This window comes from Anas platyrhynchos, chromosome 2 (genome assembly GCF_047663525.1).
Source record: "Anas platyrhynchos isolate ZD024472 breed Pekin duck chromosome 2, IASCAAS_PekinDuck_T2T, whole genome shotgun sequence".
NCBI classification, from domain to species: domain Eukaryota; kingdom Metazoa; phylum Chordata; class Aves; order Anseriformes; family Anatidae; genus Anas; species Anas platyrhynchos.
Genome location: NC_092588.1, coordinates 115,182,071 through 115,200,920, shown reverse-complemented (window position 1 = coordinate 115,200,920; position 18,850 = coordinate 115,182,071). Strand labels below are relative to the sequence as shown.

The following is an 18,850-nucleotide window of genomic DNA, read 5'->3' as shown; positions in this document are numbered from 1 at the left end:
ATGCCATGTGTAGGCATTTAACTGTTATTTAAATATGCCAAATGGAAAGGGGAAAATAGCTGCTTCTGCTGAAGCTTCTGAGCCTGCTTCACTACCTATAATGATGCAACGCCAACTTCATCAGTTTTCACTGATGAAAACAAGTATTCTACCTGTAAAGACACTATTTTTTAAAAGTCAATTTCCATTTTGCTCTGATATGTAAGGTTGTAAATGTGTAACAGCATAGACAACTGTTCCTCAAATGCAAACTTTAAAAATGAATTTTTTCAAAGTGTTCAGGGAGATGAAGAGATAGTGAACTATAAATTTTCAGGAAGACAATTCCTTTAAAATACTCCAGATTTGAAATGCTAGACTTCTATACTCTCCTTTTCAATTAATGTCTTTTATAGAAACAAACAAAACCACACACACAAAACCAGAAACCAACACAACTTTTATATAGCACCTCTTTTATAAGAACCTCAGTTACAAAAAATACTAAATCCCTGAAGGAAGACCTCTTGGTACAGATGAAATGGGAACTTGTATAAAAAACAGCAAAGCAAATTCCAACACAGTCACATATTGACATATAATTTCTATCTTCATAGATAAAATTATTCCAGGAATAATGCTTTCAGTCATCCACTCCAAGTGATGCAAACCTGTTAAAATCACATGAATTCTGAGTTTCTGGTATGGGACACCTGATGGCCTTTCTCTTCTTAGATGCTTTCTTCTTTTTGCGGGACTCAGACTTGGTCTCTGTCACCTTCTGAAAGAAGTGTGGAGATACACTTGACTTCACTGTATTCAGCAAAACCTGATAAAGCTGAGTCATTTTTGGAGATGAACTAAACATATTTTCCACGGAAGGTGTTGATTTAAGCTCTTGATACAGACTGTGCACAAGGGTCCCACTATAAAGCCTGTTCAAAGGAAGGAGAGAATCCTCGTTTAAAACCACACTTCAGCAGAAGTACAGAAACATGCTGCTCAGTGAAAAAAAATCTCAACTACACACTATATTCAACAGTGGGCTCCTAAAGAATACCTATTCTAATCAGTATTTTTTTCCATATTCCCATCTTTAAAGAAAGGAGTCTAAAAATACTCAAAATGGAATATCCTTACCTACTTAAGTCTGGCTCAGAGAGAGGAGTGGAGAGTAGCTGGTTGAGATACAATCCCATCTGAAGGCAGCACTGCCACTGGCAAAAACTGTGTGCAGCATCTAAGTCAAAGTCTTTACTTTGTGATTTCTTTTCCTTCCATTTCAGGAATTGATTATATGCAATACTGTCATCTTCATCATGTAAAGCTGTGCAATCTAGGTTATGAATAGAAAAGGACAGACAAATGTTCTGCTGTGAACAGTATGAAAGCTAATGCAATGTATAGGGTCTACAAACCTCAAACGTCCAGTTGTATCTCAGGAAGCCTACATGGTAATGTTTTAAAATCTCAAACTTATAGGCATAAGGTTACAAAATATATAAAGTTACAAAAGTATCAATATCGACAAGAATCTAAAACTGTGAAATCAATAATTCTACTTGTCAGGTAAGTCGCTGTGCTGTTCTGTGAGTGGATTAATTTGAAAAAAAGAAATAAAATGCCATCTCACTCCAGCCTACTTGGGAAGCAAGTAGCAACAATTTTCAACCTGCTTTTATAGTTCAGAACCTAAATAAACTGAATAACCCTGACATGCATAATCTTTGGCATCACATCAAGACAACTTCTTGAAGGAAATGCCACCTTGCATCCTATTACACATAAATATTCCTGAAAGTATTAAGTCAGCACAGAAATTGTTTCAAGTTTTCTCAGTGCACAGGAAGGTAACAGGTATCTGTGCAATTTTTAGGTACAGCTGATTTTAGAAAAACTCATGAGAAGTAAAAAGTTATCAGAATGCATCAGTAGCAGTCAATCTTTTCTGATGCATGAGCATGTCAACAAAATTTCTGTAGCCTAATTACACCTAATTAATCTTTTAGTCCTTGATTTACTTTTTTTTTTATTTAAAATGTTTTACATGATAGAATAGTACTGTTTTCCCTATTTAGGGTGTTAAATTCATAGTTAGCACCGCTTCTCTGCTCTGTATCAATGCAAAGAACGCCATACTTCAGGATATAGTGTGAATCAATGCTAATTCATCTGAATTTGCACAACTCACCATAAATGGGGAAAATCAAGTTACGGTACAGATTTTCACAGTAGTTAAACATCTAAAATTATATTTTTTAGAGACGTACCTGGATCATTAGTTATCCTGTCAAGTTCTCCGGATACTATCATTAGAAGTAGAGCCTTTAATTGAAGCAATTTTACTTTTGGTTCTGAACGTGTCCAATAACAAGTTACAGCAACAGGAAGCTGTAAGTGACTGGGGAAAGATTCTAGGAAACTCATTTTCACTCCTAAGGTCTCCAGCAAAAGCATCCGACGGCATGACACAGGCACCTGAAAAAAAAAAAAGTGGAGTAGAAAAAATAAGGGAACAGACTTTATTTGCTGCAACTGATTTCCAAAACGCAAAGAAGCTTGTGTTTAAGCTAGCTAATACTTCATGTTTTCTATTAAAAAAAAAAAAAAAAGTTATTTGAGTAAGTTTCACAGATACTCTGAACAGGAAGTAAATTGAAATCAGTTTTGCCAAGAGTGATTTGAATGCAGGGGAACATTTCTTCTTGCAACCTTCTGTTGAACTGATAATTCACATTTATGTAGTGAGGAGAGTTGTTGTAATAGCAGAAACTCAAATTTGGTAGAGGATACATACTAGGGCCAAATTAAGGTGTCATTAAAGTTTCTTAAAACCCCAAAGCATGACTTCTCAAACTCTTGAATGTCTGCATGTTGCTCATTTAAACAGCAATAAACCTGTATCACAGTGATGGACCAGGTTCTTAATGAAATAGCCACCAGCAGGTGATAAAAACACAATGATGTGTTACAGCTGATCTGAATGCCAGAGTGGATAGAGCATATGACTTAATTATATGTAGTATTAAAAGTTTCCAAAAGTTTAAAAAAAAAAAAGCATACAAAATCAGTTATGCAACTTTGGGAATAAGATATTATTTCCCATTCAGAGGGTGAGTTGCAAAGTCTTAATCACTAGAATTTAAACATACAGAATCGCTGATGGTGACTAGAACTAACCTAGTACAAGCTGCATTTTTCGGGTGCTGTTCTGTCTGGCAAGCAGCAGGGAACCACGTTAGCAGGATGCATACTCGTGGCAGGAGGAACTGCTGGACAGCTGCAAGGTTCACAGATGAAAAAATGGTGATTTTATAGTAAAAAAGCATGTGTCAGATTTTGTTTCTGACTTTGATCTGAAATAGCTATAGCTTGATCAAATGTAAATTAAATTTTGTAGTGTTGAATTGCACCTAAATTTCTTAAAGCTATGAATTCTCTCCTGAAATGACAAAAGCAAATAGTTTAACGTAACACATGGGATGAAAGGAGAGTGTATAATGGAAAACTTAGCCAATGCTAATATGTACTCAACACCAGCTTTTCATATAATTTGTCTTGGTACAGTAGGAGAAAAATAAACAAATGAGGTCTGTGTAGCTTCTCAACTATCAGAAGCCAAGCTCAGAACCCTGTCAATACCTCAGCATGGGGTATTTACTTGGTGAAGGTGTTTGGCTCAGGCATTGCCTTTAGTGACCAGCTGGCAAACACCAGTCCCAACTATTTGTTACTCATGAAACATTGTTAACCACCATCTGTGGTGCCAACCATTTACCTCTGTTAACTTCTCCAAAGCAAAATGCTCATCACAAAAACGCGGGGGTAGGTTTGCTGCTGCTTGAACAAACGTTTTTGTAAGCGTCTTTTGGCTTCTGTCGAATTCAAACACGCCTGGAGGCTTGCTGGCCTGCTTGCTCGCAGAAGCAGCTTCCAAGCTCGATGCTGCCTTGAGGAGCAGCCCGTAGATGACCTGCCGGATGGGCAGCGCCGTGCTGTGCGCGCTCGGCCTCTGCATGTTCTCCACCTGAACGTGGAGGAAGGTGCTTCTCAACATCAGGGCATCGCTGAGGAACGGGGACAGCTCCCCTTTGGCCAAGCCATCCAGCACCCACTGCGGCAACCCCGAGCTGCTGGCCTCCTCGCTCTCGTACTTCCCCAGCTGGAAGAAGTCCTCCAGGTTCACGTCGGAGGGCGCATAGTCCTCCATGGAGCTGTGCAGGAGCTGCCTCACCTCTTCCCTCCGCTGCGCCTTCAGGTGCCTCACCACGTCCTCCACAGCCTCGGCGGGCTCCCCAAACTGCGCCAGCCACTCCAGCAGCCCCCTCATGAGGCCGTGCTTGCCTCGCCGCCCCCCGGGGCTGCCAGCCCGGACAGGCAGCTTGCCGAAGAAGCCCTGCAGGGCCGGCACCTCGCCGTAATCGTTCCCGCAGAGGACAGCGAAGAGCGGCAGCAGGTTTTTCTGCAGGCGGCCGAAGCGGCGGCAGAAGCCGTCGGCGGAGAAGCAGAGCGCGGGGATGAAGCAGCCGGGTGCCCCCTCGGCGGGGCACACCTCCTGCCACTGGAAGCGGCTGAGCGGGCAGTAGCCCCCCGGCAGGTCGAAGACGCAGAAATCGCTGTCGAGGGACAGCACCGGGCAGCCCCAGCGCCTGGCCAGGGCGGCGATCTCGCGGTCAGCCTCGGCGAAGCACTGCACGAAGGGGACGCGCAGCCGGCGCAGCGCCTGCACGAAGGTGTGGCGGGCGAGCAGCGGCAGCAGGCAGCCGCCCTGGCCCCGGGACAGCCCGTGGGCAACCCGCAGCCTCTCGGCGGCGCGGTCCCGCAGGGTGGGCAGCTTGCGATCGGCAGCGCCTCTCCCCCCGTCCAGCACCACCACGGCGGCGACGCCGCAAGCCCGCAGGCTGCCGAAGAACCGGCGCACGGTGGCCGCTAAAACCCCGTAGTCGCCGCCGCGGCGGAGCTCGGCGGCGGAGGAGGAGAAGCAGAGGCGGTGGTAGAGGCTGCTGCCGTCGATGACCAGCTTGCTGTCCCGCAGCCGCAGCTCGCTGAAGAACGCCCCACGCTCGCCCACGAAGCCCGTCAGACCCAGGACGCCCATGATGGCGCCCGGCTTCCCTCACAGGGCGCCTGCGCCGCCAGCTCCTAGCGACGGGGCTGGGCGAGGCGGGACGCGGGGAGGGGAAAGGGGATGGAGGAAGGGAGGTCCTGGCCCCTCAGAGCGTGATTTTGGGGCTGCCCGCGGTGTGTTTTGGGGTCCTGGTGTCCCCAAAGCGCCTCAGGGAGGTGTTGGTCGGTGCCCGGCTGGGCGCTGTTCGGCTTGGGCACCCGCGCTGCTGGTAAAACCCTGGGCGTCCCCCCCCCCCGGGAGCAGTGAGGAGCAATAATTTGCTTTAAACTCGGCTGAAGGACTCCTAGCAGCCTCGTAAAGTTGTTGGAGGAATCGGCTGCGCAGCCGGCGTTCAGGAGGTTTGGTTGTTGTTGTTGTTTTTTGTTTTTTAAACGAAGGGATAAAAATAAACGCAAATGCCTTCGATTTTACTTTCCAAAAAAATGCTTTGAAACGGTTAAAAATCAGGCCAGTGAAGTCATAGGCAGGAAAATAAGTAAATGCAAGGTAGTATATATTGGTGATATTTGGAGTTTAAATATAAAAAAGTATAGGTTTTGATTCTGAGGTGGGAAATGGTAATCGGTGTAGTACCGGGGTTCCTTGTGAGTGAAGAGAAAATCTGACAGATTGGGAAAACTTTATTGTCTGGAAAAGTTTATCCTGCAGGTCAGAAAGTGCCAGAATATGGTAGCTGTTGCTAAAGAGACCTGAAGGAATTTTAAAACCAGCATCATACGTAAACAAATGGGGGCTGGGGGGAGTGCGGTGCTGTGCACGGAAACCTGGAAGCACCGCTCTGCCTTACCTCACGGTAATGAAGGGGAGAGATCTACCCACAGCCAAGGAAGAAGGAAAAAATAAAGACAAAGGGTAATCTAGACAGTGTAATTGCATTAGTTCGGCTTGGCAATGTACCATGCCATAGAATGGGGTGTGATGGGGAAGAAAGGAAAATAAACTGTTTTCCAAAGTCCCACCAGATAGAGCGTGCTGAGTTTTTTGAAGAAAATGAGGCTTGCCAGTTGTTTGCTTTGAGTTATCTCTAGTTGTTCTGAAGAACTTTAATGGAGCTTGAAGTTGGAGAATATGGAAACTGGCAAAAAAAAAAAGATTCAGGAAGGCTGGGCTGAAAGGTTTGAGGTAGGAGAGGCTGTCAGCTGATGGACTTGTAGAAAAATCATTCTTACAATTAAGTCAGGCTGTAGGGTTTATCAATTCTGGTGGGATATTTCTTTCAAAACACAGGGGCTCAGCAATTCGTCTGTTGTGTGCCCTTAAAATCTGACCACAACTACAGCCACTGGCCCCTGCCTTGTAACATCACCCAGCAGTAGGTATCAAAGCACTTGCAAAGTTATATCATTACTCTCATTATATATAGGGGGAATTGAAGCACGGAGAGTAGCAGGTGCAAGGCAAGGTTAGAAATAAAGCACAGCAATTAGTCGCAGTAGGGCACTCTAGCTCAAGGGTGATACCGTGATGCTAAGGGTTACAACCCATCCCCTAGGGCCAGGTAGGTATCAAAATCAGAAGGTGAGAGGTGTTAAGTGACTCTTCTGAAAAAAAAGACCAGATGGTTTAGCAGTTCTTCTAAGTGTAGTTATTTCTAAAAAGTATGTATTTTAAAACCACTGACTGTATCTGGGATTTATGAAGGCATCCATAAAACAACAACTTCCTGGGAGAATAATAAATGAAAAATATGGAAACTTTATGGAACTGGCAATATAATATTTTATGGAACTCATCTTCCTGTCATTATGTGCCCCCCTCTCCTCCCCCCCCCCCCCCCCCCCCAACCCTCAACACGGTCCATTTATGCTTTCTAAAACAGATTTGGAGTTACTGAAGCAGTAGATTTTTTTAGCTGACATTCTTTGCAATTCAATTTTTTTTGTCCTTCTTGCTTTCTGTCCCTCCTGAAGGAGAACACAGAAACAGACCTTCAAGAGTGTTTTTGCTTTAAAAAAAGTACATGATCTATATCATTGTCAAGGTGGCTTCTGGTAATTACAGTTTGGCTGTTTTTCATGATATGGTGACACTGCAAAGTCAAGCTTATTGGTAGAATGTTGACAGCAGGTCAGCAGATGGCTATTAAAATAGGTTCTTGCACACACACACACACATACACTATTATAAAGTACAAATTCATAGAATAATAGAATGGCTTGGGTTGGAAGGGACCTTAATGACCATCCATTTCCAACCACCTGCCATGTGGGATGCCACCCATTAGGTAAGGCTGCCCAAGGCCTCGTCCAACTTGGACTGGCCTAATTTTCATTTAGGTCCTGCATTTTTAGAAGGTAAAGACAATCACTTGGAACTAGTAGTTATGTGGCTTTTAAAATTAAGCATTTTCTCTTTTCCAGAACAAAGCATTTTCATATGCACGCATTGACTTTGAAACGCTATGGTGAGCAAACGCGGTGTGGTCATACTGCACTGCAGCAGGCAGTGCTGATTAGACAGTTGTAATAGCTCTGCTGATTGAAGGGCCTTGCCACATCTTTATTTGTTCCAAAGGATCCTCAAGTGCAAATAATGCAAATAAAAAGGCAAGGTAATGAAAGCAATATTGTTTTATTATGGGTAGTGAAGCACCTACACTTTATCATTTGGAATGAGGAGGGTAAAACAAAGTCATTCTAAAACCATTTTCAATTATTGAAAGCCATAGAAACACCAGGGGGTTGCTTATGCAGTCCCTGCGTTTGCAGAATTAGGAACTCAGTTATACAAGAGTTACAAATCAAAGTTAAGCTGTTTGTACTGTTATAGCAAAAGAGAAAAGCAGAACTTTTGGAAGAAGTGAGTTTTAATAAAAATCTTACAGGTTTGTAGGTAGCCAGGAAGCTCTAATTTTCAGAAGATAGCAGTGAATCCCACAGAAGCTATAAGGTCAACACTGAAAGGTAGGAGAAAAAAGGTGAAATTTGAGCAGCAAATGCAAGAGCAAAGAAAACAGCTTTGTAGTTATTCATGTGAGTGAACTCAAATTATGGGTGGAGATCATGCTTCATTATAGACAAAAAACATGAAAAATGAATCCCAAAACATTTTGATGCCAGATGCCGTAGTGGTATAAAGGGTATAAAAAGGGTATAAAAGGTAAATGAGAGTACCATATCTGAAGGGAACTCTCAGATGAAATAACAGGTGTACTTGTCCTTGTTCTTGCAAAAAGTGCCTTAACTTTTTCATAAATGAATGTATATACACCTGTGTTTCATTTTTCCTGTGTAATAAGTTCACTGAATTAATTTAAGGTTGTTTTAGAGGAAGGTTGACTATACCACATCTGCATTATCTGGAGTGTCTTCATCAAGTCTGCTGCCCACAGCTTAGCAACTAATGATTACACTTAATTTTGTTGTGCTGCAAGCTGAGCACTATAAACACTGCAATAGAATTAAGTGAACATTTTCATAAGAACAATCACTGACAATTTTTTTTCCTATTTGAAGTATTTCCTCTGAACATCCATGGAAGAGTAAAAGGATTTGAAAGCTGCATTCTAGAGAAATTTGTCGTTTCTGTTACGCGAACAATGCTGAAATTTCAAGAAACTGCGAAGCATGTCACTGTTGGCAGATCTAATTCTGCTTGCTCAGATGCTATGATTGCGAGAAGATACACTATTGAGAGGAAACTTGGCAATGGAAGCTTTGGAAGCGTGTATCTGGTTTCTGACAAGAAAGCAAAACAAGGAGACAAATTGTAAGTAAGCTCTTCACATGCTTCAAACAAAACTGGACTATATTTCTTGCACTCTAGATGTTTTCTTTGCATTAATTTGTGTCCTATCTCTGATTTTGGTATTATTTTGCAGCCTTAATGTTCAGCTTTAGTGAGGGCATAAGACAGGAGCAGACTTTATTCTGACTCAGCATTCCAACTTCACTTCTTTTTAAAATAGTTCATTAGATATGTCTCTCTTACTGTGCTTTCATCTAGATCCTTTACAACTTGCTGTGTAAGACAGAGTGGAGGTAGGTAGCAAATCTCTGATCCTCTCCATGTAACATACACCTCTGAAGCTTTCTAACTAATGATTAGAACAAGAAAAATATACCTAACTTACCTATTCCCCAGTGTCATGCCTTGGACAAGTTGCTGATGTAAGATGCACACTGTGAAAAAGACCCCTTTGTGAAGTGAAGTAAATTTCATCCTTGTGAAATTTACAATGATGAGCAGCAGGGCAAAGGTGTATGCCAGTTTTCACAAATTCTCCATTCTTCTTTGTAACATAATTGTTTATTAAAGTCTTAAAATTATAGTTTATGAATTATAAAGCTTTATAGATGTATTAAGTATGTATGTCTATAGTGTAATTGTGTAGTTTATTTTTGAAGGCTTTGCATCTTGTAAATAAATCGTGTTCTTTGAGTTCTTTCTTCAGAACACTTAATAAGATGCTGGAGGTTTGTGTTCCATTCCCTGCTCCTCCCTCTTGACCAATGTGCCATTTTTGTCTTAAAAAACACAGAGAAGGAGAATCCATTTTTTAATCAAGTCCAGCTGCTACTTTATCTGTCTCTATAATGTTTCATCCAGTTCTACATGCTTGTTAAAGCTTTTAAATTTTAAACATGAGCATGAAAATACCAGAATTTCTGAATGTATTTTAATGGACTTCCCTCTTCATTTATGATGATCTTTTACTTACTCTAGGTGAATTTTTGCAAACACCTAGTTGGTTGTTTTCAGAAATTGATTCTATGTCACTGTAAGGATGGTTAGTGAGGTGTCACAAAAGAAACTCTACAGTACTGTTACTATTTTATTTTATAATTGAGTTGTATAAATGAAACTTGAGAGGAATAGTTACAGTAATTCCGGTAAAAAACGTTTCCGTTTGCTATGGACCTTACTGACAGCAAATCTTGATTTTTATACCTGCCTGAAGTAGGACAGGTCTCAAAAGTTTGGCTGAGAGTCCCCTCAGGATTCTGAAGCCAGAAAGACTGAAGGACATTTTCAGAGTGCTGACATCTCTGTATGTGAGCTTGAAGTTGGGTACCTGGGTAATGCATTCCTGGCTGGACTTCCTCTGTAATGAACTGTGGTTGTCCATCGGTTTTAATACTTAGAGCAAATGTAATTTGAATGTGAATGGCTTTGTTTTAATCTATTAAAGTTTGTGAAGCTTTTTGTTTAAAGTCTTCAACATCCAATCGATGTGGTTTTCAGCCAGAAATATATTCTTCCTTTAAATATGGGAGTCCGGGAGTCTGCCTGTCCTTACTGATGGGTGTGTTAATGAGCCACTTACATGATCAAAAGAGATTTTTCTGATTTATGTATGCCTCAGTTTTGCTGGTTATGACAATGCATTCTTGGCGATGCTGCTTTAATAAATATGCAGCAAAGACGTACTAATCTTTCCTTTATTTTCCTCCTACATCAATTTACAGCTGTAACCTTGGATCAGGGTTAGAGGCTGCTAAGCTCTTATTTTTTTCTATCTGGCTTTTGGATCTCTTTTAGGCCTAGCTATGGTCTGCTACAAAAACATTCTGTAATGAAAACTTAGAAATATTTTCCACTAATATTTCCAGAATTTTATTTTTCTTGTAGTATCAGTTATAGTGCAAATAGGATGACAGGAACCCCTTGAGCTTATAAGACCTTTCAGAATTCAGCTATTACTGAACTCATTCTTACAATATTAACAGGATATTGAAATGTGTGTCTTCAGTTTTTGTTTTTCCTGCTATAGAAACAATGCCAAATTTCAAAATTTCAATTTTCCAAGGAAAGTGTGTTTTGCTTTAAGTCGTTGTTGTTTCTATTTTTTTTTCCTTTGGAATTTATATTTGAGAACTTTAATTATTAGTTACTATATTTAAACAAGCATTTACTGTATTTCATGTCTGTGTTTTGTCAGGGATGAGGCTGAATTTGTTCTCAACCCTACTGAGGACAGATGCTGAGTATCAAATAGCATAGTCTTTTTTGTTTTATTTGTCTCTTTTTACAGCTATACTAACAAGCTAGTGCTGATGCTATTAAGTAGTTCATCATTTCAGCACTAGGGGGTACTTGTGTATCACAGTTATTCTGCGTACCTTCTGAGCCTCAAAGGTAGATTGAAGAGTGGTTTCCCCCAAATTTATATTATCTATATGCTTAAAGATTACAAAAATACATGGTGAACATGAAACCCCGAGTAGCATAGTGAGATAGAGTGTAGCCACTTTTTTCTACTTAACAATATTGATTTCTTAAGGTGATAAAACGTAACAGAAGCAATAACCAGTATATTTTCCTTTGGGAAATATATAGATTTTCAAATTATTTTTTTCTCATTATGTTTCTTACTTTTTCAGAGTATGTTTCAAATCATTTCTTACTCTTTAAAAAACCAAAAACCTCGTAGTTCTGAAAGCACCGTGGCAGAAAAAAAGAACTGAAATATTTAGGTCCTAAATGACCTCAACAGACTTAGGATTCTGTTTTTATTGTTTCAGAGATGGTCTAAAATGTACTGAGAAAAAAGTTACACACAGCATGAACTCAGCCTCAGATAGCTTGCTGAAAATTGTTAAGGTCTAAAGCACTACGAAAGAGCATAGGAGTAAATCACAAGAGTACAAATTCCCAGGATAAGTGAAATCTTGGATATGGGTACAGAAGCTGTTCAGGGATCTTTTTCAATTTTCCATTAGTGTAATGTCTACAGAATGAGTTAATGCAGAGACTAACAATGCTTGTTGTGTAATTTAATGTATGCTCAGCATAGCTTGTGCATGATTCTAGTAATTTTTGGGCATGCCTTGTAAGATACCTCTAAAAGATCTTAGCTGTGGAGAGCAAAGTATTATGCTGATGGTTGGTTCAGGTGGGACAGAGAGAGGGCTGATTATTTGGGGCATGCCTCAAGTTAACTGTTACTTCACATGAAAGTCTCCACGTAGAGCTGTTCAGGCCAGCAATACCCATCTTTTGCTGAAGTCCATGCAACTTGGATGGGATCAGGACTGCTGGCTTTCCGAGATCACACGAGATCACAGAAATCAAGTGTGAAATGGCTGCGTTGTACTGCCAGTGTGGTGGTGTATGGAGGTCTCATGCTGTACGTTGCTCTTAAGTGCTGTGTTGGGTGACTCATTCCTTGCCTGTTGCTTTAGCCTCCTAATTTGTATTATTTATAATTCATATTATTTTATATAGCTTTTTATGTTCATGGTCCTGTGTGCCTTCTTTTGTATTGGGTGATTCTGTAAACCTTTTTCACTTTAATTTTGCCTTCCGCCCTCTCTCAGCTAGAAAATTACATACTGCTGTAAACAGCTTTCAGTTACAGGTAAAATCCCTGGTCATAAAACACATTTTCTAATGTCAATGAACGTTGTTTTCCTTTAAAAAATAGTAGTTGCTAATTGTCATATATTCTTTGATATGCTGTCATAGGACCTGCTCACATTTTAGTTTACTTAGCAATAGCTTCTCTGCCTGGATGACTTGCATACTGTCTTTTCCCAAGGTATATTATCCAAAAAGAAGAGGGAGAAAACCAAAGCAACGATTAGGATGCTGAAGTGGATCTACATGGTGCCCTGTGTAGGCATTTGACGCTGGCCATTGGCCAGGATCAGGATCACACTTCTGATGACTGCTCTGTGTAGCCATGTGATGAATAATTTTTCTGAGTTTCATAATAATGTCCTAAAAAGAAAAGTGCAAGTTTCTAGGTTTAGATTTGTGGCTAGGGAAGAAGGTGACTTTTGTCCTCTTTGTTTGTGTAGAAAGTTCTGCCATCTGTTCTCTATCTCCTACAAGAGCCTTTGATCCTGTTGGATGATGCTCACCAAGTATGACAGAGGGTTGCACAAAGATAGGAATTCGTGCAATTTAAGTGAAAGTAGCAGAGTAGAAAAATTAAAAAAAAATATAGCAGAGAAATAAAAATAGAAAATAAATGCCCTCATAAAGACAGAAGCCAGAACCTGGGGTGACTTCACTGTGAAAGACTGTTTCTCCTGTACTGGACAACCTGTACAGGGGAGTCATCATAGATTTCTCGCTGTTCTGTAAGAAGCTATGGTTAGAATTTCTATCACCTTAGACTCCAAGGTCAGGTAAACACAAGAGGCATGTTTGTAGGAAAGCAAGCTTCTTAGTTCCAGTTTATGCAGAATGGCTTTTGTGTGTTATTTGATATTTTCCCCATTATATATATGCAAATCTTCTGGTTTAGAGCCAGGTACTGTACGTTCATTTAAAGTGAAATTGAATTGCATAATATTGACACTACCTTTCTGTTCTAGTGGCTTCTAATGAGCTTATATAAATCTTTCTTTCAAATTGCAGACTGGTTTAGGCTTTATGTAACTGGGATCCAAGTAAGATTTGCATGCTCCTGCAAATATTTGCTGTGGTTTTAAGTCTTTTCCAGGGGTTGAACAGTATTTAGGCATGGTAGATGGGGATGCAAATCTAGTTGCAAACTAGGTTGCCTGCTAGTGGAGTTTCATAGTTTTCAGAGGCTCTGGGTTTGACTGTTTTAAGAAGAAAAAATGATAGCTTTAATTATGGTAAAAATTATTTCTGTATGTAGTTTTGCTTGTTCTCCTCTTTTTCTTCTATAAAAGTTTCAGAAGTAGAGAAGTTGGATTTGTGCCATTTTTTTTCTTTACGTTTGTATAGCTTAAACATTAGCAGCAAGGGACAAACAGTGCTACTCAGTCACTTTTTCCAGACCCTTTGATACCTGCTATGGAATATAGTCTATTAAGAATGATGTTTTGCATGCATTTAGTGTTCTGGGACCTCAAAGCACTTTTCAAAGCTGTGAAATATTTTTATCCAATGCAAATATGCAAGAAACACAGAAGTTAAATAGCTTATTAAATACAGAACTTCTGAGATCCAAACTCACTAATCTAAGGCTCTTACACTTTCTACCACTTTCTGCTTAGATCATTACATAATGTCATCCTTGAAATTGCTGCTCTTCTGACAGATTTGGTTGAAACTGGATGGGAAGTCCATAGGTTGAGTAGTGATTGTTAGATGGACAGTTTTTTCCTTGGTAAATGAGGTTTATAAACCTAGGACATTTGGAAAAATTAAAAAAATCTGGTGGAACAATTACTCCAAGAATTCTTCTGCAACTTTCCAATTTACTTGATATTTATTATTTACATTCAGCTCATTGTCAGTTCACTTATTATTTACATATAATATAAATGCTTTGGGGCATATTTGATCTTATTTGCTAGGAAACTCAAGTCACTCCTCTGTGTGAGTACAACACCAATTCTATTGGCAAAGGTACAAGTGAAGCTTATTTAGCGGCTCAGAAGTTATCAAGCCAGTTCCAATTTATAAAGCTCTCATTGATTTGTTCAAATACAATCTCTAATAGGAGAGACAAGGAAGGGATTTCTAAGAAACCATAAGCTTATATGGATTCTTATAAATGAAGTGTCAGTCTGGCTTTAAGTTTACTGGTATATTCAGAGAAAATTGACTCAGTAAATTTGCAAATCACCTTATAAATGCAGAACTTTTTTTTTTTTTTTTTTTTTTCCGTCAGATTCGTGACTTGTGTTTTACTATGCAAAAGCGTATCTCAAATTCTGAGGCATTTGCTTTTGTTTCTGGCAATCATGGACTGGTGTTTTTTGACCTACCCAAAATAATTAAATAACATGATTTGTACAAAAAAATAGCAGGGTTGTACCAGCATTTTATAACAGCCAACATGTTAATGTCCCTGCAGTCACTTCTATCCCTGTCCCCCAAATAGGTTTATTACAACAGGCAATTATGATTAAGGACGAAGTCTTTTTGTAACAGATTTATGTTCAACAGTAGTCTTGGAGGACAGTGCTTATAGACAGTCCCTGGTAGATAGTGAATGCCCTAATCAGTTGTGCAGAGTGAAGCTCTGGCTCAAGTTTCATTAATTCATAACCATGCATAGGCAAGCAGCCGAAGTACACAGTAGGCGACAGGGACTTCTGCCTCATAAATATTCAGCAGGTGCTTGCACGTCTCCGTGGTGGAAGGCACATGCTGAGAAGCACCAAACTCCCCGGACTGCTCCTGTGTGTGGTAATTGTGGGGTGTCAGCCCAACTTCTGCGTCTGGCTTGCATTATACCATTAATCCAGACTCATGCTATGATGCCTTGGAAACTGTGCACTTAGCTGAATAATTTATCGCATGGCCTTCAATTATTTATGAACGCTTATTACAAATGAAATAAAAGCTAAAGGTGGAAGAGTTTTGTAACTTATGAATATCCAAGCAAGAGTCAGCAGATCGCTGTGTCGTTAAATGCCCGCGTTTGCTGCCTGTTTGCTTCTCTGAAGGTATTCCAAGGGAATGCTCGTTTGAAACCGAATCGATTAAAACAATAACAAATGACTCCCTGCCAGTTGCCGTGTGCTTGTTGGCTGTTTTTCAACTCCCTCCTTTGCTTAAAAAAGAAAAAAAAAAGATTAAAATTGTTCAGGTTGTTTTAGACGTGTGAACAGACACTCATGATCTCCTTGGAAACTGAACGAAGGTGCAGTTCCTCGAGGACCTTCCTGATTGCTGGCTATTTTTAAATAAGCTTTTCTTAGTGAAACATCTTTCACTCGTTTCAGGCAGGTGTGCTGTTGCTCCTTGATGTGGGGCTTAGGCTACTGTGTGTCAGCTGAGCTGCCATCGCTTCTTAGGTCCGCAGCCACTCTCAGCCCCAGATGTAAGGAATAACACAACAAAACAGGAACAGGGAGGTCTTGCTGATTTCACTAGTGCAGCTTAAGAGGTTGGCCTTCACCAGCTTTCCACTCAAGTGGCTGAACATGACTTTCCTATTCCGTGAGCAATGCTGGGGGACTCAAGACCTGAGTAAATGTGCAAGTCCTTGCTGAAACCTCTGTAGAAGTGGCTAATGCTCCGGTGTTTTAGTGTAAGAGCACTCCTGCAAATGTAAATTGCTGTGGAGTGAAATTCTAAATGTGTTGTTTCATTTTTGGTAGGCTGTTGCAGCAACAGCCAGAATTTTTTCAGATCATTTCCAGTTGAGGCCAGTAGTGGTTTAGAGGCTGGTTCAATAACTCTGGGCTCAGTCAAAGCAATTCTCCAGTTCTCACTGGAGACTCTGCGGAGAGGTGCTTTCATCCCTGCCTCCTCCATCCCTGCCAGTGCCCAGCCTTTCCTGCATCCCAGCATGGAGTTAAGGACCTGCAGACCCACCTTGCGGTGAGAACGTGATGGTGCCACAGCTGCCACAAAGCTCTGGAAACCAATGCACTCACACATCTTTGCTGATAAAATTGGTAGAACACCCCAGTCAGCAGTTTGACTGACTTTGGCTAAGTTGCCAGCTTTTTCATTTTCAGTGCGATTTGTCCATTTGACGGGGGTGCATTCTAACTGTCTTTAATTTACGTGAGTGGGAGGCAGAGCTCCTTAAAGAAAATATTACTTGGGTTTACTCTAAATTTCATCCCTGACAGAGCTGATCTCCCATAAGCTCAGTGCTGCAGCACCCGCCAGGTTGCGATCTTGTGTGCAGGCAGTGAGTGGTGCTGCTGGTTGACTTAATCCTTTTTCATAATGTTTACCAGCAGTACTTTCAGCATTGAGCAGAGAAATGTGCTTAAGGCATTGCTGGTGAATTACTGGTGCTTTGAGGTGAACAGCACAGACAGAATTTAATGATTTTGTAATTAAGCCAATGCCTTGAGATCACATCACGTTCTTTTTTTCTTTTTCTTTTTTTTTTTTCCTTTTTTTAACTGAAGTTCAATTTTTATGCATTTGTAATCTAATTTTAGTATGAAAATGGAAGGTTACAATATCGTTACGTCAGGTTGAACTGTGACCATCTACCTCAAAGATACTGTACGTTTTTGCAATATTTGTATATGCCTGCCTATTGTATCTCATTGCAGTATAGCCTTGTTGACAAGATATTTTCTCTTAAGTTTGCTTCAAGGATATGGTGGTTTCTTCCATGCAGAACTAGCCTCTGGCTCTTTGTTGCAGTCAGCATATTGTAATGAGAAAACCACTGCAGTGAGTGAAATAAAATCTGGATTTGCTGGACAGTCGGTGTATTTTTCTTTCCTTTTTTCTGTTTTTAGGTTGTGCTTATCTGACACGTTAGTAAATTAATTCCTAGTTCATTGTTTCTGTTACATGCATGGTGTGCCCTTCATGTGTTCTAAAATAATTTTTCAGTGTTGCTGGGTAGTTGCTTTGGGTTTGATTTGCACGTATTTCATGGGCTTCTAAGACCACAGTATCTTATTTGGGAAGCCTAGGAAGTATTAAAAGATTTTTATCTAACAATAGATATTATATACAGTTGATTTCCTCAGTTGCTTGATCGGCTTTGCCTTTGCTTGTAGACTATTTAGCAAAGTCTATAAACTTTATGCTTTACAAAGATGTAAGCTGTCCTTTTGTCTCTTTCTTCCCACCCCACCCAACCTCCTTTTTTTTTTTTTTTTTTTTTTTTTTTTGTACCATAGATAATTCAATGCATATCAGAAATAAACACTGAAGGAGATGCCTGCTGGAAAGAGACGTAGGAAGAAAGAGTTTTCTCATTAAAGTTGAAGCAATTAGTATTTAAATTACTTATGGGAATTAGCTTCACAGAAGAGACAATACTGTTGACATAAATATCCTTGCAACATTGAAAGGAACATAATTCTGCTTACAAATTTGTTTACATTCAGAAAAGAACCAATTACATTTTACATCAGAAAATGTTGTAGTTTGAATTTCTATGGAATGAATTCTTACAGCGATTGTTGGTGTGTCTGGTTTTCTTTCGCAACTTCCTGCTCTTCCAAATCGTCTCTCTTTTTGGTAAACTGATGTGTATAGATGAAGTGATAATGTGGGTCTTTCTTCATAATTTCTAATTTCAAAGTAATTTCAAAATTCAAAGTAATCCCTATAAATCAAGACTCTTTTTGGCAGATGCTGTAGCCCAAGAATGCAAGTTGAAGAAATGTAGCATGTCAATTGTGAGATGTTCAATAACATCATAAGCCTGAAAAAAAATGCTGCATCCAAGCTGTAATTCTCTGACAGTATCTCCTTTTTCTGAAAGGGAGTATTAATTAGCAGAGAACAGTTAATAATGAAATGTATCAGGTGTGTGTAATAAAAACACAACAGTAAAATGCTTGTTTTAAACGATTTGGTGTTTGGTGAAATTAAGTCTTCAAAGACAGAGAGGATAAACAAATACTTAGTCCTTGTTTCATTCCTCTCTAAAAATCCACTTAGGTTAGTAGCAGTATTACATTTAATTACATTCTTAAACAAGACTAGGCTGTAGGAAAAAAAAGGTGAATGAACAGTAGATGGTGATAATGCAACACTTAGAGACGAAGTATTGCTAGGAAAAAAAATATCTACATATGCAGGTATTTAGACTGTACCCAATGATGTCTTTAATAAATTTCCCGAGTAGACACAACTCTCTTCAGTTTAATCACAGTATGTCAGTATTTGATTTAGAGCTGAAATGTCCTAGCCCAAAATGTCTCGTAGAGTTATTAAAAGTAAATACATTTGAATATTTCAATAAATAATGTTAATAATGATTTAATGCATAATAGTAATATGGCTTGTTCAGTTCTATGGAGGATCACAGAAATCCTCTGCTTTGCTTTATAATTACAGATTTTTTTCCAGTATTGGCACATATGGTTGTCCAAGAATAATTTGGAATATGCCCCTTTGTATATATGAGAAATTGCCAAGTGCAGAAGAAAACTATATACG

At 39.8% G+C, this 18,850-nt stretch overlaps 2 protein-coding genes across 3 annotated transcripts in view; one reads left to right on the top strand and one right to left on the bottom strand.

Annotated features, from left to right (window-relative positions):
• Positions 1-422: 422 nt before the first annotated feature.
• ASTE1 (asteroid homolog 1) lies at positions 423-5,077 on the bottom strand. The gene is made up of 4 exons (XM_021279681.4): positions 3,758-5,077; positions 2,250-2,457; positions 1,120-1,315; positions 423-914 (listed from the first exon to the last, which is right to left on the bottom strand). The coding sequence occupies exons 1-4, from the start codon at positions 5,075-5,077 to the stop codon at positions 623-625; spliced, it is 2,016 nt and encodes a 671-aa protein (XP_021135356.4). The 3' UTR covers positions 423-622.
• Positions 5,078-5,261: 184 nt separating this feature from the next.
• Positions 5,262-18,850, top strand: part of NEK11 (NIMA related kinase 11) — a 108,115-nt gene continuing 94,526 nt past the window's right edge. The window contains exons 1-2 of one of the 2 annotated variants that reach the window (XM_027451142.3): positions 5,262-5,445; positions 8,563-8,815. In XM_027451142.3, the coding sequence (XP_027306943.1) occupies positions 8,646-8,815 (170 nt within the window). In that variant the 5' untranslated portion in view covers positions 5,262-5,445; positions 8,563-8,645. Of the gene's footprint in view, positions 5,446-5,473; positions 5,960-8,562; positions 8,816-18,850 lie in introns of those variants that run through there. The other variant, XM_072033428.1, reaches the window with a different exon arrangement.